The following is a 17,881-nucleotide window of genomic DNA, read 5'->3' as shown; positions in this document are numbered from 1 at the left end:
ATCATGCACTAGTTAGGAGAAGTCAACTTCATGTAATCCCCATTGGGACACATTGTGCACAGATAAGGTGGGAAGCAGGACCAGCAGAATGCATTCTGGGAGTGGAAAGCCTAGGGAAGCAGGTGATAACGTCAGAGGCATGGCTAGCCATAAGACAAAGCGAGAGTCATTAAAGGGAGATAAGGTAACTTCTTAGTCATCAAGTTGATTCTGCCTCATAGTGACCCTATAAGTCAGGATAGAACTTCCCTGTGGGTTTCCTAGACTGTAACTCTTTGCTGTTGTTGTTGGGGGTTCTTCCAGCTCTTATAACAATCCACATATCAACTGTTTCAAGCACATTTGTATGTTGCCATCCTCATTTCCAAAACACTTTCTTTCTATTTGATCCCTTGGTATCAGCTCCTCTTTTTGCCCCTCCCTCCCCATCCTCCCACCCTGATAACTCTTTACAGGAATAGAAAGGCTCAAATTTCTCCCATAGAGGGGTAGGTGGTTTTGAACTGCTGAACTTGTGGTTAGCGACCAAAGCATAATCCACTATGCCACCAGGACTCCTAATCATTTTCACTAAGGGTCTATGTGGAGAAGGACTATGGGGTGGTGACTGGAAACAATGGGACCTGGTAGCTCCTTTCTTGATTGAATTGGGGACAGGAAATGCTAGCTGCATAAGTAACCAGTTACTGCAGAAGTGCACTCCCCAATACACTTTCCCAGTGACCACGAGTGAGGCTCCTCCCTAGCAATTTAGTGGACAGTGATGCACCCTGCCATACCCCTCATCTGCCCAGTTTGCTCAGACCACCTCTCCACCAGTAGTTACCCACTGCATCAAGGCCCCCAAAGGACAAGCCATGTGGCTGCAGATCACCCTCTGCTCATCAGGTGTCTACGCGATTGGCAGTGAGCTCTCATTGAATGCAAGCTACATGACCACAGCCTCTGCTGTTAAAGAAACTCACCTGTGAACCTTGAATCAGCCTCCTGCTACCTCCACAGGCACGTGCTCCACTCTTTCCCCTGCAACTGAGGACACTGCTCTTGTGGAACGGCTGCCTGCCACCACTGCAACCACTGCCACACAACCCACTTTTAAAGGTTTCCTTTTCTCAACTTCTTCTTTATTAACCTCCCCCCCCCATTTTGTCTTTCTTTTTTATTATCCCACTTTTCCTCACCCTCTTTTATTTCTTTTCTTTCTCTCTCTCCCATCTGTAGACAAGTAGACAGTGTTTCTCAGTCAGCTGTATCTACCATAGCTACCACCTACCCAAGGAGCAAATGCCAGCAGACACCCCTGCACCACTGGAACAATGACAGACAGCGAACAACACTGAATGACAGCACAGCACAGCCTCTGAGGCACAGCAGAACCAATACTCACAGGTCAATTGGTAACAATAAATACACACACAAAAAAAGAATGAAAAATCTATTTGCTCTGTAAACCTTCACCCAATTCACAATAAAATAACAAGAAAAACCCCAACAATTCCAGCAATTGGGGGGGGGGGGATTGAGAGTATAAAAAAGCTTATTGTCTCGCACAAAAAAGAAAAGAAATAATAAAGATTTAGCAGAAAAATGAAAAAAAGATTTGCAAACATAAGACTAGAAATTGGCTCTGAAAAGTTTAATCAAATTCACACATCACTGGAAAATCTAGCAAAGGAAAAGAAAGAGAAGATGCGAGTAACTCGAATAAGAAATAAAATGGATGATGCCACAAGAGAGCCAAGCAAAATAGAAAAATAACAGAATACTATGTGGAACTGTAGTCTTTCAACAAAACTTAGAAGAAATGAAAAAATATCTAGAAACTTACAATCTACTACATTAATGCAGACTGAAGGTAGACAATTTGAACACATAAATAACAAAAGAATAAATTAAATAGGTCATTAACAAAGAAAACAACAACAAAAGCTTCCTTAAAAAAAGGTCAGGATCAGATGGCTTTCCTGGAGAATGCTACCAAACATTCAGAGAAACTGCCACTCCAGTGTTACTCAAACAATATATCATACAAAAAGATTAAATAATTCACTTTATGAAGCAAGCATAATCCTGACACTAAAAGAGAAAATTATAAACCAGTTAACCTCACAAATATAGAGGCAAAAATTTTCAACAAAATCCTAGTCAATAAAATCCAATACCATACTAAAAAATATATTACAATCGAGTGAAATTCATACCAGGTATGCTAGGATGGCTCAGCATTAGAGTAACAACCAATGTAATCCACTACAAAAGTTAAAAAAGGATAAGAACCACATGATCGTGACAATCGATGCAAAAAAGGTATTTGATAAAATACAAGATACATTCCCCTGATACCAAAGAGACCTACATAAATGTAAGAAAATACAGTGCTCATGGATAGGAAGATATAAGAATGTCAATACCACCCAAATCAATATAGAGATATAAAGCAATCACAATACAGATACCTTCAACATTCTTTAGAGAGACGATAAAATCAATTAGTAACTTCAAATATAAATGAAAGAGAGCCTGGATAAGTAAAGCACTACTGAAGAAGAAGAAAGTAAGGGCCTCAAACTTTCAGATTCCAAAACCTACTATACTATCATGGTAGACATAACAGCCTGGCACTGGTACAACAGATACATAGACCAATAGACCCAGAAGTAAATCCATCCACCTTTAGATTGCTCATCTTCAAAATTGGGTTGAACTTCATCATATGGAGAAAGAACAGTCTCTTTAATAAATGCTACTGGCAAAACTGGATATCCATTTGTAGGAAAATTGAAACAAGATGCTTATTTCATACTACATGTCCAAATAAACTCAAGAAGGATCAAAGACCATATGTAAAACCAAAAACTATAAAGACCTCAAAGAAGCATGGACAAACTCAGGAGCCCTAATTTATGACATAAACTACCAGACATAACTAAAAATGCACAAACAGTAGATGACAAACCAGAGAAATGGGATATTCTAAAAATTAAATATGTACATATGTTAAAAGCCTTCTTCAAAAGAGTAAAGAGATCACCTACAAATAGGGACAAAAATGGCAGTGATGTGTCACCTAATCGCTGAAGATTTTAGGTCACTTCAACACTGTAACAACAAAAGGGCCAACAATCCAATTAAAAAATGTGCTAGGGTGCGAACAGACACTTCACCAAAGAAGTCATTCAGGTGGCCAACAAACATGAAAAATTCTTGGGATTATTAGCTACTATTTTGATTTGAGAATGCAAATCAATACAACCCAGCAGTAACAACAAAGTTAGATAAGACAGGGAAAAGCTGGTGGCAAGTGTGTAGAGACTGGAACTGACAGACACTGAAAGCATTTCCTTGGTGAATGAGACTGTAAAATGGCGCAATGTGGAAAATGGCATGATGTTTCCTCGAAAATTTAGAAATTCATTTGACCCAGGAATCATAGTCGCTACAAATCCTAGAGAAACACAGCTGGAGCAGGAACCGATGTAGGCATAAATATGTTCCATGCAGCGCCATTCACAAGGGTCACATGGTGGGAACAACCCAAGCGCCCAGTGAGAGTTGAATGGATACACTACATAGGGTACATGCATGCAATAGAATATTATGCAAGAATAAGAAGGTTTTGCAAATACAAGGTTGAACCTGAAGGATATTATACTGAGTGAAATAAGGAAATCAAATAAGGACAAAAATGTACAAGTTCATTATAATGAAAATTCAAGGGAATGCATACATATAGAAAGAAACTTTTTTGTCAGTTACGAGGATGGGAGGAGATAGGAAAACTAGTGAACTAGATAATACACTTGTAATATGTAGTTTGATGGAAAAGGGAACATATTATAAAGGGGTGATCAGCTCAATATCACCGAATGAAAAGAAGTCATGCACAAGAATTACAGACACAAAAGGTAACACTATTACAGATACAATCCTGCATTATCAGTAGCACAAAGCATTAATCTACACATGGATACGTAAACAGCAAGATGAATAGGCATGGAGGCAAACACCCATGACTATATAAAGGTTTGGCAGAGATATTTCTACAGATGTATTTTTATGCACTGTACTCATATATCCATGTGCATAGTAGGAAAACAAGGGGAGAGTTAGGAAAACGTTTTGGCTATATGCAAACACCTTAAGGGAATGAGTCTTTGGGCCTGTGGACATCCAGAGCAATTGGCAGAAGATAATCCACAAAGACAGTATTCTACATTCTACATTGGTGAACAGTGACTGGGATCTTAAAAGTTCGTGAATGGTCCTCTAAGGTGCAACTATTAGTCTCCCCATCCAGAGGAAAGAACAGTGAAGAAAATTCAGGACACATGGAAACAATAAGTTCAAGGGATTCATGGACCATTCAAACATTACCCTCACTGACTCAGAGACCAAAAGAACTAGATGGTGCCCAGCTACAACTACTGACTCCTCTCAAAGGGATCTCAGTGGAAGGTCCTGCATAGAATGAGAGAAAAACGTAGAACAAATGTCTAAGTTATACAAAATCATAGCCATTAACTTGTCTAATAGAGTATGCTGTAGCCCAAAGATCTTAGTCACCATCAAGTCTAGAACTAAACTTGTCCCCATGGCTCAATCTTCAGCAAAATGATAAACAGGTCGATAAGATGTACATAAACACCAGAGATATTCACAGTGATGGACTACAGAAGATAACAAGGGTAGCATTTTTCCAGGGATAAACCTCAGAAGGTAGGATGGAGCAAGAGAAAAAGATGACAGCAGTAGGAAATACACTGAGGCAATGGAAATCATTCTGCCACATTTGGGGGAGTGTAATCAATGTTACGAAACAAATGCGTATGAATGGAAAACCAATTCTGCAAAATTTCACTCAATTCACAATAAATGTTTACACAAAATTATAAGTTGAATATTTAATTTAACTATTTTATGTAAATGCAAAATTATAAATTAAAATATTGTACCTACCCCCCAAAATAAAAATTTTGTAGTTAAGAAGTATGAAGATGTTTACAATACATGATCTTTAGATTTTCAACTATTATTTTAGCACATAATCAATCATTTAAAATACAAATAAGATAGCTTATACTCTTATATGTATGTGTTTTCTTTGAAAACCAGTGTATATTTTATGAATGCAATATATTTCAATATGGCCTAACCTATTTCAAGTGCTAAATATGACTAGTGGTTATTGTAATAGGCAAAGCAGTTCTAACCTGGTTGTTGTATAGGTTGGAATGAATTGGGAGTTGGATCAGGAGATGTGAGCAGAAAATAGAAAAGGACCCAATGGTGAGGGAATTTGAATGCCGGGAAAGGTGGTTAGAATTTATTTGTGAGCAAAGAGAAGCCAACGCAAGATTTTATGAGTGAGGTGGCATGTTCCAACCTGAGTATAATTTATCTTTTACATGCCTTTTTACTTTATGTAGTCATATCTCTAAAGCTTTCTTTTTATGAACTACATTTTTGTACCCTACCTAAAAAATCCTTTCCTGTTCTTAAAGCGGGGGTGGGGGGTGTCTTTTCCTGAGGCCAAGCCTGGGAGGGAATGTATTGCTACTGTGATGAACAACATGCTGGGTGGGAGCCAAGCAGGGGTGGGTGGGGTAGCTGCTGCTAAAGAAACAAGAAAGGTCAAACTGAAATTTGGAATTTTTCATCTCAAGATGCAGATTGAAATTTAGAAACTTCTCATGAGCAAACTTCTCAAGGCAATCAACCAACCAATCTCTTATCTTTGATCTCTTGCAGCTACCCCAAGGTTAAAGATCTTAAGGTTAGCAGTTTAGTTGAGTTCACAATTTTGTGAGGTATTTTATGCACAAACTGTCGAATTATTCAGCAAAGACTAACTAAGAACTAGCCACCAACAACTCAATTACAACTCAGAGCGACCCTATAGGACAGGGTATGACTGCTCTCCAGATTGCTCTTTATCAACTCATTATCTCTGGACTTCTGACTAGAGTGAGATTCAGACGTCTCTATGACAGCGATTACAAAACCAAAGTATGAGAACCTTGGAAAACGTATGCCAGAAGGAAGAAGGTCATCATTTAAATGGATTGGGCTGACTGATAAAGTTGCATCAACCTGATATTTTGTATCAGTGGTCTAAGCCAAGCAGCTAAGAATGGTTCTAATTTCTCACCTGGTTAATAGACCGCTCAACACGAAATGAGCCTGCCCTGCCAGAAATGTCTCGTATAATTTTGATTAAGGAAAAAAATACAAGCAACCTTACACCCATGCATTTTCCAACTGCTTTCTACCTCTATCTCCTAAGATGATTCAGAAAACTGTTTTCCCCACTAATACTTAAAGTTAAAAAAAAAACTCAATTGGAACTTTGAAGAACCCTTTAGTGGTTTTGTTGTTTCAATAGGTCAGGAACACTGGGAGCAAGGCTGCAAATGAAATGAGTTTCCTATTGGGACTGGATGAACTCCCATTTGCCCCAACTGCGTCGGTGCCTCGTGTCCCGCAGAGCCCCGCTCTTCTTGGGGCATCTGTCTCTTTTATTCCAAGTCGAGGAGGTTGCTTCGTGTTTTGGCCTCTGTTCTCATGTAACATGTTTCCTTCTCCTTTTATATGATAATGCTCCCTGCTGGTACTGTCGGGTATGTGGTGGGCTGTTCACTGCAAGGTTGGGTGTTCAAACTCACCAGTCCCTCCTTGGGAGAAAGATGCTCCTGTCTTGGAAACCCTCTCAAAAATAGACTATGAGCCAAAATCGACTCAATGGCCGTGGGGCTTTGTTTTTGTAGTACACATGCAGTGGGTTTGTCCTTGGAGCACAAAGTGAAATTCCAGCCCACGCCTAACCGGAAGTCTGTTCACAAGTATTATTTCTCAATTCTCAGTGGCTTTGGGTGGAAGGGAGATAACCAACAGCAGATCTATAGATTGTATTCAGGTGCCAGGTGTGCAGCATGACAAAATAATTAGAAGGCTTTTCTCTCACTGTTGGTTCAATTCAGCCTAAATATTGATGTAATTTGGAGTGACCTCATGATGGCCAGCTTAGAAGGACAAGGTACTGGGAGATGCAAGTACTTTTTTATTCAAGGAGTAGGCCACAACTCCCAGGTAAAAGGAAAAGAACTAACAGTGTTTTTTATTCCAAAAAATGGGTCACAAGTGGATACAGGAAGACATCACTCTTGCCTCTTGCTTTCTGGGTTTTCCTCCTAGCAATGTTGAATCCTGTAGGAGTCTCTACTCCGACGGGTGGGATCATTACACAACCCTGCATGCTTCTACAAGCTTCTGGCTCTCTCTTGGAAAACTCAAATTCCATAAATAACAGACACCCAGCAGTTACAGGACAGAGCAGGGGAGGAACCCCGTATGAGCAAATAAACATACGCTACCCCATCTTGGAGCGTTCAGGCTCACACAGCAAATACCTTTGCCTTTGGGTAAATAAAGATGCACTAAGTGTCTCACCCAATCTCAGTGGTCAGCTTTCCCCTGGGGTGATAGTTTACTGCTATTGCCCTTGGAGTCAGTAAATATTTGTATGGAAAATATTGTACAACACCCTGTTCCTGTTATTTCTGCACCGCTGGTTTCTAGAACCTAACACATTTTTGTAAACTTACCTTTATTTTGGCATCAGACCTTTGTCTCTGCTGGTGTTCTTCCAACACAACTCTCTGTCTTTGAAAAGTTTATTAAATTCTCAACTTTGAAATGAGGAATAGCATTTCCCTTCACAGAAACATGCTCTTAATTTGGCAAAGTGGCCAAAGCACATTGTGTGCTCGATTAATCCTAGCCGAGGACCTCTGTGGGCAAGGTATTGCTAAGGGGGAAAAATGGACAAGGACCCTGCTGAGCAAAAATAATGCAGGGCAGGGGGCTACTTTCAATATTGGAGCATGAATCAACCACCCCGTTTTCTCCCATAGCTTTAAGGAACTGTTTTTGAACTCATAGCTAACTCTTGCTCTGAGTGTCTGAGCAAAGAAGAGCCATGGAAATGAAGCACAACCCACCCCACCCTCGTTTTCTGGCGCAGGTCAAACAAAGGCAGTCGTTCTTAGAACTACAACCAATACCAAGCATGTCCCACCACTCAGTGGACATGAGGCAAAGTACTATGCATATTTATCTGACGATGTGAGTTCATGATTCAAGTTGAACACACTAATCTGAAAGTTCCAGACACCTCCCCCAAAGCAAGCCAAGCATTTTCAAACCTGTTGCCTTTGAGTTGGTTCCAACTCATGGTGGCCTGATCTGGGACAGGGTGCAACTGCTACATGGGCTTCTTGGCTATAGTCATTGGAGAAAGCCTCAGGGTGGGTTCGATGCTTTGCGATAGACCACTAAGCAGAAGGGAGCTGGTTTCAAATCACTCAGCAGCACGATGGAAGAAAGGCCTGGCAATGTTTCTGCAAAGATTATTGCTGAGAAAACCCTATGAAGCTACTGTATCTGTCCACACTGCACATTATTCCTAGTGACTTTCTACCAAGTTTCCTTGATTGGGATCGTATCTCACATTCTGTTGGATTTAATTATACCAGTGAGAATCAAGTCAATGAGAACTTTCAGGAGAGGCAATTGAGCAAGTTTATGATGGGAAAGGGCTCAAGGGGAGCGTACAGCATGTTCACAGAGCTGGGGGGGCATGAGTAAGCATGGGTGAGGAACCCCATGTGATTACTGAGCAAGTTCCTCAGGGTGTGTGTGTGGGGAGGTGGGCAGGTATGGATTACAAGAGATGTGGGTCTATTAAAAGTAAGACTCAGGATCACAAGCTTCTTGTGCAAGATCAAGTGCAGAGTGAGGGGCTTTCCTCCAGATATGCATGGAAGTCATTGAAAGGGTTTCAGGAGGATGTCTACAAAGTCTCTCTGGACTGTAGAAAGGTCTTTCCTAGTCATGTAGTCATGCAGTCACGAAGCAGATGAGGCAATACTAGACACAGAAACTCTTTAGAAATGGTTGAAATAGTTTAGACAATGTATAAATTACAAAACAACAACCATTCACTGCCCACAAGTTGATTCTGACTCATAGCGGCCCTCTAAGAGCAGAAGTGCCCTGTGAATTTCTGAGGTTATAATTCTGACCAAAGTAGACAGCTTCATCTTTCTCCCAAGGAGCAGTTGGTGGCTTTGAACTGTTGACTCTGGTTACCAGCCCAACGCGTAGCTCACCATACCACCTGGGCTCCTGTGTCTAAATTAAAGCATGCCTAAGTTCAGGCAGTGTAATTAGGAACAGATAGGGCAGAGTCATGAAATATTGAGAATTGTGAAGAATTCCAGACCCAGGTTAGAGAAGGAAAATGGAAACCAGCAGAGGCGGTTTTAATGCAACTGCTTTAAAAAGAGACCAACATCTCACGATAAAATGTGGGGCAAGTGTTAGCTTTGGACTTGTCTTGAACAATTAAATGGACACTTATGAAACAAAGCTACTGACTATTGAACAAAATTTAGATTGTAATTGCAATGATGTGTATTAATTCTTAGGATGAACAGAATGAAGTGTGAATCGGTAGCTTTGCATTTGGGCATTTTTTTAAGTAAAAATGATATGACCTATTATGACATGCCTTATTTTCATAGCAAGATCATAAAAGGCCATAAAAATTGGGTTTCACCCTGTGATGTTCCAATTATTTTAATCCAAATCACTTTCCCGATGCTCTCTGTTTTCGTATTTCTCATTTCAGTTGTCGTCTGTTGCAGTCATTTTCCAGGGGGCTAGAGACGGGTGGAACTCAATTGGAGATTAACTTCCTATTAACTTGGAATAAGATTTGAAACTAGAAACTGTGTCCCCCAAATTCTCATAGGAAGTTCTTCTTTTCAACTCTTCTTTGTACATGGCCACAAGAATTTCAAAATGAGTCAAATAACCCCCAAGCACCCACTGTCATCAAGCAATTCCAACTCATAAGGACCCTATCGGGCAGAGTGGAACGGCTCCTTAGGGGTTCTAAGACTGTCAATCATTATGGAAGCCGACAGCCTTCTCCCATGGAGTGGTAGGTGGGTTTGAACCACCAACCTTATGGTTACAGTCCAATGCCGAACCCATTGTGCCACCAGCCAGGGCTCCTAGCTCAATCTCAGTTAACTTTAAAATCTTTGCGTATTACTGATTGTTTCTTCTACAGCCGTCTTTCTAGAGAGAATGTGCTGGCTGGTGTGTGAACAGATGACTCATGAAAGAGCTGGGATTTAAGGCGTCCACCAGGTCAGCCACGGCCTGCTGCGATAGCTCCCGCAGCCTCCAGTTTCCTGTCTCTAAAAGGCAGGCAATGAGCAATGTTTCACTGTTTATGGCTCACGTTGTGGTGGACATTACATATTTACCAGGCGTTCACGGGACTATCGTCGACGATAATAATTCACTTGTCACCTATGGAAAACAAGAGCACTTCTTCATTATTCATGCGTTGCTGTATTCATGGAAGAATTTGAGGATATGAATAAGAATAGCACCAGCTACTTTCCACCAAGTAGAGAGGACTTAGGGAGTAGAGCTCGAGTTTTGGAGCAGCCAAGCACCTGGTATAAAATAGACACAGGGCACCCTTGAGAGTGGGCGCTGGAAGGGACTGCCTAGTCTTTGCACGATTCACCAACTTCCCATCTTTGGCAAGTAAGTCTTCTCTGTTACTCTCTATCAGTGGAGAAGATTTGATTTTCCCCACAGGTTTCCGTCTTTCACACTCTGTTCTTCTGAAGAGGGTTTAAGTACAGAGAAAATGGTTTCTGGGTTATAGAATCCTTAAGCCAGCTCTGTAAAGCCCTGGAATACTGGGGACAGTTTGTAAACCAGTGTTTCTAAAAGATGCTCTGAGCGTTCAGGAAAGGACACCAAAGATGCAATGCGCAATGGCACTCATGCTACAAATATAGAAACTGAGTCCATCTCTTTGATGAAGAGTACTTGTGACATAAGTAGAAAGAGTGAAATGATAAAACAAGGACCAACGGTTTGCAGAGTCCTGTGGAGGCAGGTTTTAAAAGTCTGGTGCTGAAATGGAATTGCAGTAGGTCAGGTACCTAGTTCCACCACATGTCCTACTGTGGTGCTTGTGTGTTGCTGTGATTCAGGAAGTGATGTCACTGAGACTTCAAATGCCAACAGGGCCACCCAAAGTGAACAGATTTCAGCGGAGCTTCCAGATGAAGAACTGTCAGTGAAGAAGGGATCGGCCCCTGTAGCTGCTAGAAAACCTATGCACCGCTTTAAAATACTGTCAGACATTGAAGCAGAATACTGTCAGAGATACTGCCAGAGGCTGGGCCCTATGGTCGGAGGGCACTTGCAATGTGACTGCGGAGGAGCTGCCTTCTCTGAGTGGAGTGCACCAGGGTGAGGAGAGAAGAGTAAAGGCTGTGGGAGTGGAACTTTGGGGATCTTCATTTGCTTATGGGGTGCAACTCAAGGTCAGAAGACACCGCTGCAAATATCTGCAAATGTTCAAATTATGAATCTGGGAAAATTGGAAGCTTTCAAAAATGAAATGGAACACACAAAGGTCAATATCCTAGGCACTAATGAGCCGAATGAACTGGTGTTGGCCATTGTGAATCAGAAAATCACATGATTTACTATCTTGGAAAAACACAATCAAGAGGTATGGTGTGGCATTAATTGTCAAGAAGGATGTTGCCAAATAAATCACAAAGTACAATGCTGTCTGTGATAGGTTTATAGCTATCCACTTTCAGGGAAATTCAATCAATGCAACTATTATTCAAATTTATGCACCAATCACAAAAGCCAGTGATAAAGAAATTGAAGAATTTTGCCAGTGACTTCAGTCGGAAATTGAGCAAACATGTAATCAAGATGCATTTATAATTACTGGCAATTGAAATGCAAAATTTGAAACAAAGATGAAGGAACAAAAGCTGGAAAATATAGTCTTGGCAATGGAAATGAAGCTGAATGTTGCATGGTAGAATTTTGAAAGAACAATGATTTGTTCATAGCAAATATAATTCTTCAACAACACAGAAGTTGACTATACATATAAACTTCTCTAGATGGAATACATAGAAATAAAATAGATTACGTGTGTGGCAAGAGATGATGAAGAAGCTCAATAATTGCAGCTAAAACCAGGCCACTAACTGACTGTAACAGACCATCAATTGCTCACATGTAGGGTCAGGTTAAAGGTGAAGAAAATTAGAGTAAGTCCACCAGAGCCAAATTACAAACCTGAGTTTAACCCACATGAATTTAACACAAGAACATCTTAAGAACAGATTTGATACATTGAACACTAATGATAGAAGACCCGATGAGCTGTGGGGACATCAAGAACATCATTCATGAAGAAAGAAAAAGATCATCTATTTATTTATTTATCTATCTATCTATTTGTTTATTTTGGGGGCGGGGGGAAGAGATCCTTTAAAAGACAGGAAGGAAACAAAAGATCAAAGTGGATGTCAGAAGAGACTCTGAAACTTGCTTTTAATCATAGAGTAGTTCAAGCAAATGGAAGAAACAATGAAGTCAAAGAGTTGAATAGAAAATTTCAAAGGGCAGCTTGAGAAGACAAAGTCAAATATTATAATGAACTATGCAAAGACCTAGAGTTAGAAAACCAAGAAAGAAGAACACACTCAGCATATCTTACACGGAAAGAACTCAAGAAAAAATTCAAGCCTCAAGTTGTAATTCTATTGAATCTTTCAATATTGAATAATTCAAAACATTAAATGAGGCAGGAAGCCTCAAAAGAAGATGGAAAGACTACATAAAGTCACTGTATCAAAGGAACTAGGCCACCTTCCACCATTTCAGGAATTAGGATATGGGCAAGAATCAATGGTGCTGAAGGAGGAAGTTCAAGCTGCACTGAAAGCATGGGCCAAAGACAAGGCTCCAGGAATAGATGGAATATCCATTGAAATGTTTCCACAAGTTGATGAAGCTCCGGAAGCACTCACTGGTCTATGCCGGGAAATTTGGGAGACAGCTACTCGGCAAATGACTGAAAGAGACCATTCCAAAGAAAGGTGACTCAACAGAATACTCAGTTGAGCACTATCATTAATATCACATGCAATAAAGATCATCCTAAACAGTACATTGACATGCAGCAATACATTGATGGGAGCTGCCGGAGGTTCCGGCCAGATTCAGAAGAGGGCTGGGAACAAGGTTTATGAATGCTGATGTCAGGTGGATCTTTGCTGAAAGCAGAGAATACCAGGAAGAGGCTTACTTATTTTATTGACTATGCACCAAAGCATCTGACACTCTGGATCATAACAAATTATGGCTGGCCTTGAGAAAAATGGCAATTCCAGACCATTTCACCGTGTCCTCCAGAACGTGTGCATAGATCAAGGGGGACGCCAGCCACATGGTTTAAAACCAGGGATGGTGTGCATCGTGGTTGCATCTTCTCACCATACTTACTCAATCTCTGTGTGGAGCAAGTTATCAGAGAATCTGGCTCCTCTGAAGAAGAATGTGGAATCAGAATCAGAGGAAGGCTTCTTAACAACGTGCAATGATATGCAGGTGACACAACCTGACATGCTGAAAGTGAGGAGGACTTGAAGCACTCGCTGATGAAGGTCAAGGCTTGCAGCTGTAAGAGGACCAAAATCCTCCCCACTGGACCGATTGGTAACATCATGATAAATGGAGGAAAGATTGAAGTTGTTCAGGTTTCATCTTACTTGGATACATAATCAATGCATATGTGGCAAGGTAGGAGGAATAGAAACTTGACTGTGATCCAAAGATACAGCGTCTGGGGTCTTCAAGGCTTGAAGATAAACAAGCGGCCATCTAGCTGAGAAGCGACAAAGCCCACATGGAAGAAGCACGCCAGCCTGTGTACTCATGAGGTGTCAGGGAGATCAGGTAAGAGGCTTCAAAGACCCCTAACAAAAAAAGTCACATTGCTGTGAATGAAGGGACTCGGGGGCAAAGTGGAGACCCAAAGCTCACCTGTAGACAGTTGGACATCTCTTACAGAAGGGTCACAATGAAGAGACGAACCAGTCAGGGTGCAGTATAGCACCGATAAAACATATAACCTTCCCCTAGTTCTTTAATGCCTCGTCCCTCCCACTATCATGACCCCAATTCTATCTTACAAATCTGGCTAGACCAGAGCATGTACATGGTTACAGATAAGAGCTCAAAACACAGAGAATCTAGGACAAAAATGAGAGTAGCGATACCAGGAGGGTAAAGGGAAGGTAGGTGGAGACAGGGGAAACCAATCACAATGATCTACATACAATCCCCTCCCTGTGTGGGGACGGACAACAGAAAAGTGGGTGAAGGGAGAGGTCGGTCAGAATAAGATATGACAAAATAAAAATTTATAAATTATCAAGGGTTCATGAGGGTGGGGAAAGTGGGGAGATGGGGGGGGGAATGAGGAGCTGATGCCAAGGGCTTAAGTGGAGAGCAGTTGTTTTGAGAATGATGAGGACAACGAATGTGCAAATGTGCTTTACACAATTGATGTATGTATGTATTGTGATAAGAGTGTATGAGCCCCCAATAAAATTTTTTAAAAAGAAGAGTTGTACAATCACCACCACACACACAAGATAAAAGGATCATTCTAAATGGCCATTCGAAGAACACTTGACACTACTCCTGGGAAGCTCTGGATACATTTGACAAATGTGTGCCTGACCCCGGTAAGACCCTCTTCCTATACCTCGGTGCTGGGTCATCTCTTCTGTGGGCAGGACTCTAGCATGGATCTCTCTGAACGGTTTGGGGCCGAGGGTGGCAGAGAGGCAGATTTCTATATGCTGATTTGGGATCTCACTTTAAGACTTTAGGCATCCATCACCTTAACTATGCCGGCCAGACTGCACTATCACAAATTGAGACGTCTCAGGCATTTCCTTAGGCTACATCTGAAGCCAGAAGTAGGGTGATGGAATTAAACACTGTGCTTACTGAATTCTCTGTATGGTTCCACCAAGAATGAGGCACAGGTTGGTGCTGCTCTGCTCCTGAGATGGTACAGATTAGAGAACCAGCTGCGTAAATGCTTTGGGTGGAAGGCCTGACTTTGAGGGTGGCATAATGAATTTGATTACCATCCTCCTCACCCTCATGTTATAACTCAAAAAACAGAATCCACTGCCATCATATCGATTCCAACTCACAGCGACTCTATAGGAGTGGGTAGAATGTTCCCGGTGGGTTTCTGAGATTGTAACTCTTAAGGGAGTAGAAAGCTTTGTCTTTCTTGCTGTGGTTTTGAACTGCTGACCTTGGATGCTGTAACCCAATGCACAGCCACTATGCCACCAGAGCTCCTTCTCATGCCACAGAAGCAGGCAATTCAACAGCATGTCAACCAACTTCCTAGAATAAACATCAGAAGGGCCAAGAGAATTGCAGAAGCCCAACTTATTTCTTGAAGAAAATAAAAGATACCTATCCTTAATCCAGTATGGAAAGGAAGTTTAATAATCTTCATCATTAAACCGAGTCTTAGATGTAGCAAAATTTGCCTCGAGTGAATAATAGTTATCAGAAGAACGATATAATTAGTAAGTGGCAGTAACGATACTCTGGCAAAGGGAGAGAGGAGGTAAGTGGGAACGACCTTCAAAGTTTTGGCAAATGGTCCGTTACAGAAAAGCCATGGCATGATGGCTAAGGTGCTGTGTCAACTGGACTGGGCCGCAATGATTCCCAGTGGTTTGGTGGTTCTAGGTAGTCAGCCTCCCACGAAAAAAGCAATGTCATCACCTACACGATGAGCCCTGCAGAAAGAGAGTTCCCGCAGGGGTGTGGCCTCCTGCCCATGTAAGTGGACATTCTGGCAAGCGCTCTCTTGCTTTTTGCTCTATCTGAATCCTCCATCTAGCTCATCATCACCTCACTTCTGGTTCTTTGGACGTGAGCCAAGGGACTGCCATATTGCCTGCTGGTCTTATGATTTGTTCGCCTCTTCAGTCTGTGAGTTGATCTCAGATTTCTGGCTCTATGAGTTGGCAAAACCCCCATTTTAACATCTGACCCATGGGCTTGAGACTTGTCAACCTTAAGAACCATGTGAGCCATTTCCTTAAGATAAATTAATCTCTCCTTCCCCATCTTTACCTATCTATCTATCTATCTATCTATCTTTATTTATTTAGTAAAATGTCACGGGGTTTGCTTCTCTAGAGAACCCAGCCTAAGACAAACTGCAATCTAGGGAGGAAAATATTTGAGAGCTAGGTCTTGAAATGCTCATGTGAAAAAACTATGCTGCTGAGTTATAGTCTTCTGCATACAGCAGACCTAAGATATCAAAACCATCAGAAACAGGAAAATCTATTTTTCCTTCTGACAGAATTCCCTAGGACCTTAAACAAACTTAAGCCAGGAAGCAGATTATCTTTCAAGGTCAACTTTTCAGGAGACCCAAAAGAAGACACCTTCATCTATTTTGGTGACCCGAACCAGAGCACGCCACAATATGAGAGCTCAGACAAAGTCAATGGCACACCAAAGTGAGCACTAGCCAGCAGACTGTGAAGAGATCATTCCGTCTCTCAACAAACAGATTGAGCACCCACTGTGCACCAGTGTTCAACTCAGCTCCTGGGTTAATTGGTGAGACATTAGGGAAAGAAGTATCCTCGAGGAGATAGCAAGGAGAGAGAAAAACAAACTTGCTAAAACTTCATGGTCTTTTTAGCATCAGGGCAGTTGATGCTCTTCTGTCCTTGATGCAAACAAATGGCAAGCTAAAAAGGATCGCTGCCTGCTCAGTGGGGCAACGTCAGGGCAAAGCTTTCATCAAGAAATTGGCTGGTGCATATCTTGAGCAGAGAGCTCCACAGCAGGATTAGCCACTCTATCTTGGGTGAATCCACAATTCTCTATGCATACATGTGCTGAGGGGAGGTGGGAGCACCAGATCCCATGGGTCTGGGGACCACAAGATAACATACCTCGGTGGGCAGGGCTCCGTGTTACAAGCCTGGCTCATAGGCGGGGGACGGTGGAGTGCGTCGCACAGCGTGTCATTGACGGTTTGTCGGGTCTGGATGTGGATGCACACTGCGATCGCTTCTTGGTGGCCTGGAGGTTGGAAGTGGAAAACGACACAAATGAGGGAGATGAACCTGAATGGGGTTGGACGGGGTCTTAGCTAAGCCTTTGCTCTTTGGACTGTATCATGTGACTGCATTTCAGGGCCCACCTGGTAGTAAGCAACTTGGCGTTATCTTTAGTTCTCCCAGTCTTTGGTGTCTCCTCACTCACCTTTTAAAGTTGACCCCTCTGACGAATCGCCCCAAATCTGTTCACCCTGAAACACTAAACAATATCCCTAACTCCACAACCCCCCTCAGGTCTGTCTGCATGTGAAATGTACTCACAGCTAGGAGTTCACGCCAATGAACCATCAAGGGATGCCTGCTACGCATGTACAAGTGTTTCCCTAAGGAATCAAATGCAGAATAATACTTTCTCCATGTCACTACATGTACCTTAAATCTCATGTATAACCCTCCTTACAGTTTCCAGTTCCAGTTGACTATTATCACAGTGAATAATACGGTGGCTGCACGCCACAATGAATAGCAATGCGAGCCGTACAAAGTATTTTCAAATATATTACTTTGGAGTCCTCTGGGGTTAAAATAATGATATAGTTAGCTCCATTTAATTAACTTAATAGTGGCAAAAACAAGACAAAACAACAAGAACAACAACAACAAAACACACGAGTTCTAAAGAGACCCCGGGACAGTAGAAAACGTGGTAGATTCAAAGTTAGAAAACAAATTCCTGGTTTTCAAGTTCTGTGATGTTTTTTTCTTCTTCTCATCTCTAGGGATTCCCAAACCCATTGCAACCGACTTCCCAAAGCAGCGAGTGTTCCTTTTCAATGTGCATTTCCACATGC

General features: G+C 41.7%; 1 protein-coding gene across 5 annotated transcripts in view; it reads right to left on the bottom strand.

Annotated features, from left to right (window-relative positions):
• ADAMTSL3 (ADAMTS like 3) overlaps positions 1 to 17,881 on the bottom strand; it is a 398,206-nt gene that overhangs the window by 100,477 nt on the left and 279,848 nt on the right. For all 5 annotated transcript variants that reach the window (XM_075558058.1, XM_075558055.1, XM_075558056.1 and 2 more), the window contains exon 17: positions 16,923 to 17,052. In XM_075558058.1, coding sequence (XP_075414173.1) covers positions 16,923 to 17,052 — 130 coding nt within the window. The remainder of the gene's footprint in view (positions 1 to 16,922; positions 17,053 to 17,881) is intronic.

Source organism: Tenrec ecaudatus, chromosome 9 (assembly GCF_050624435.1).
Source record: "Tenrec ecaudatus isolate mTenEca1 chromosome 9, mTenEca1.hap1, whole genome shotgun sequence".
NCBI lineage: Eukaryota > Metazoa > Chordata > Mammalia > Afrosoricida > Tenrecidae > Tenrec > Tenrec ecaudatus.
This window is presented reverse-complemented; position numbering and strand designations above follow the sequence as displayed.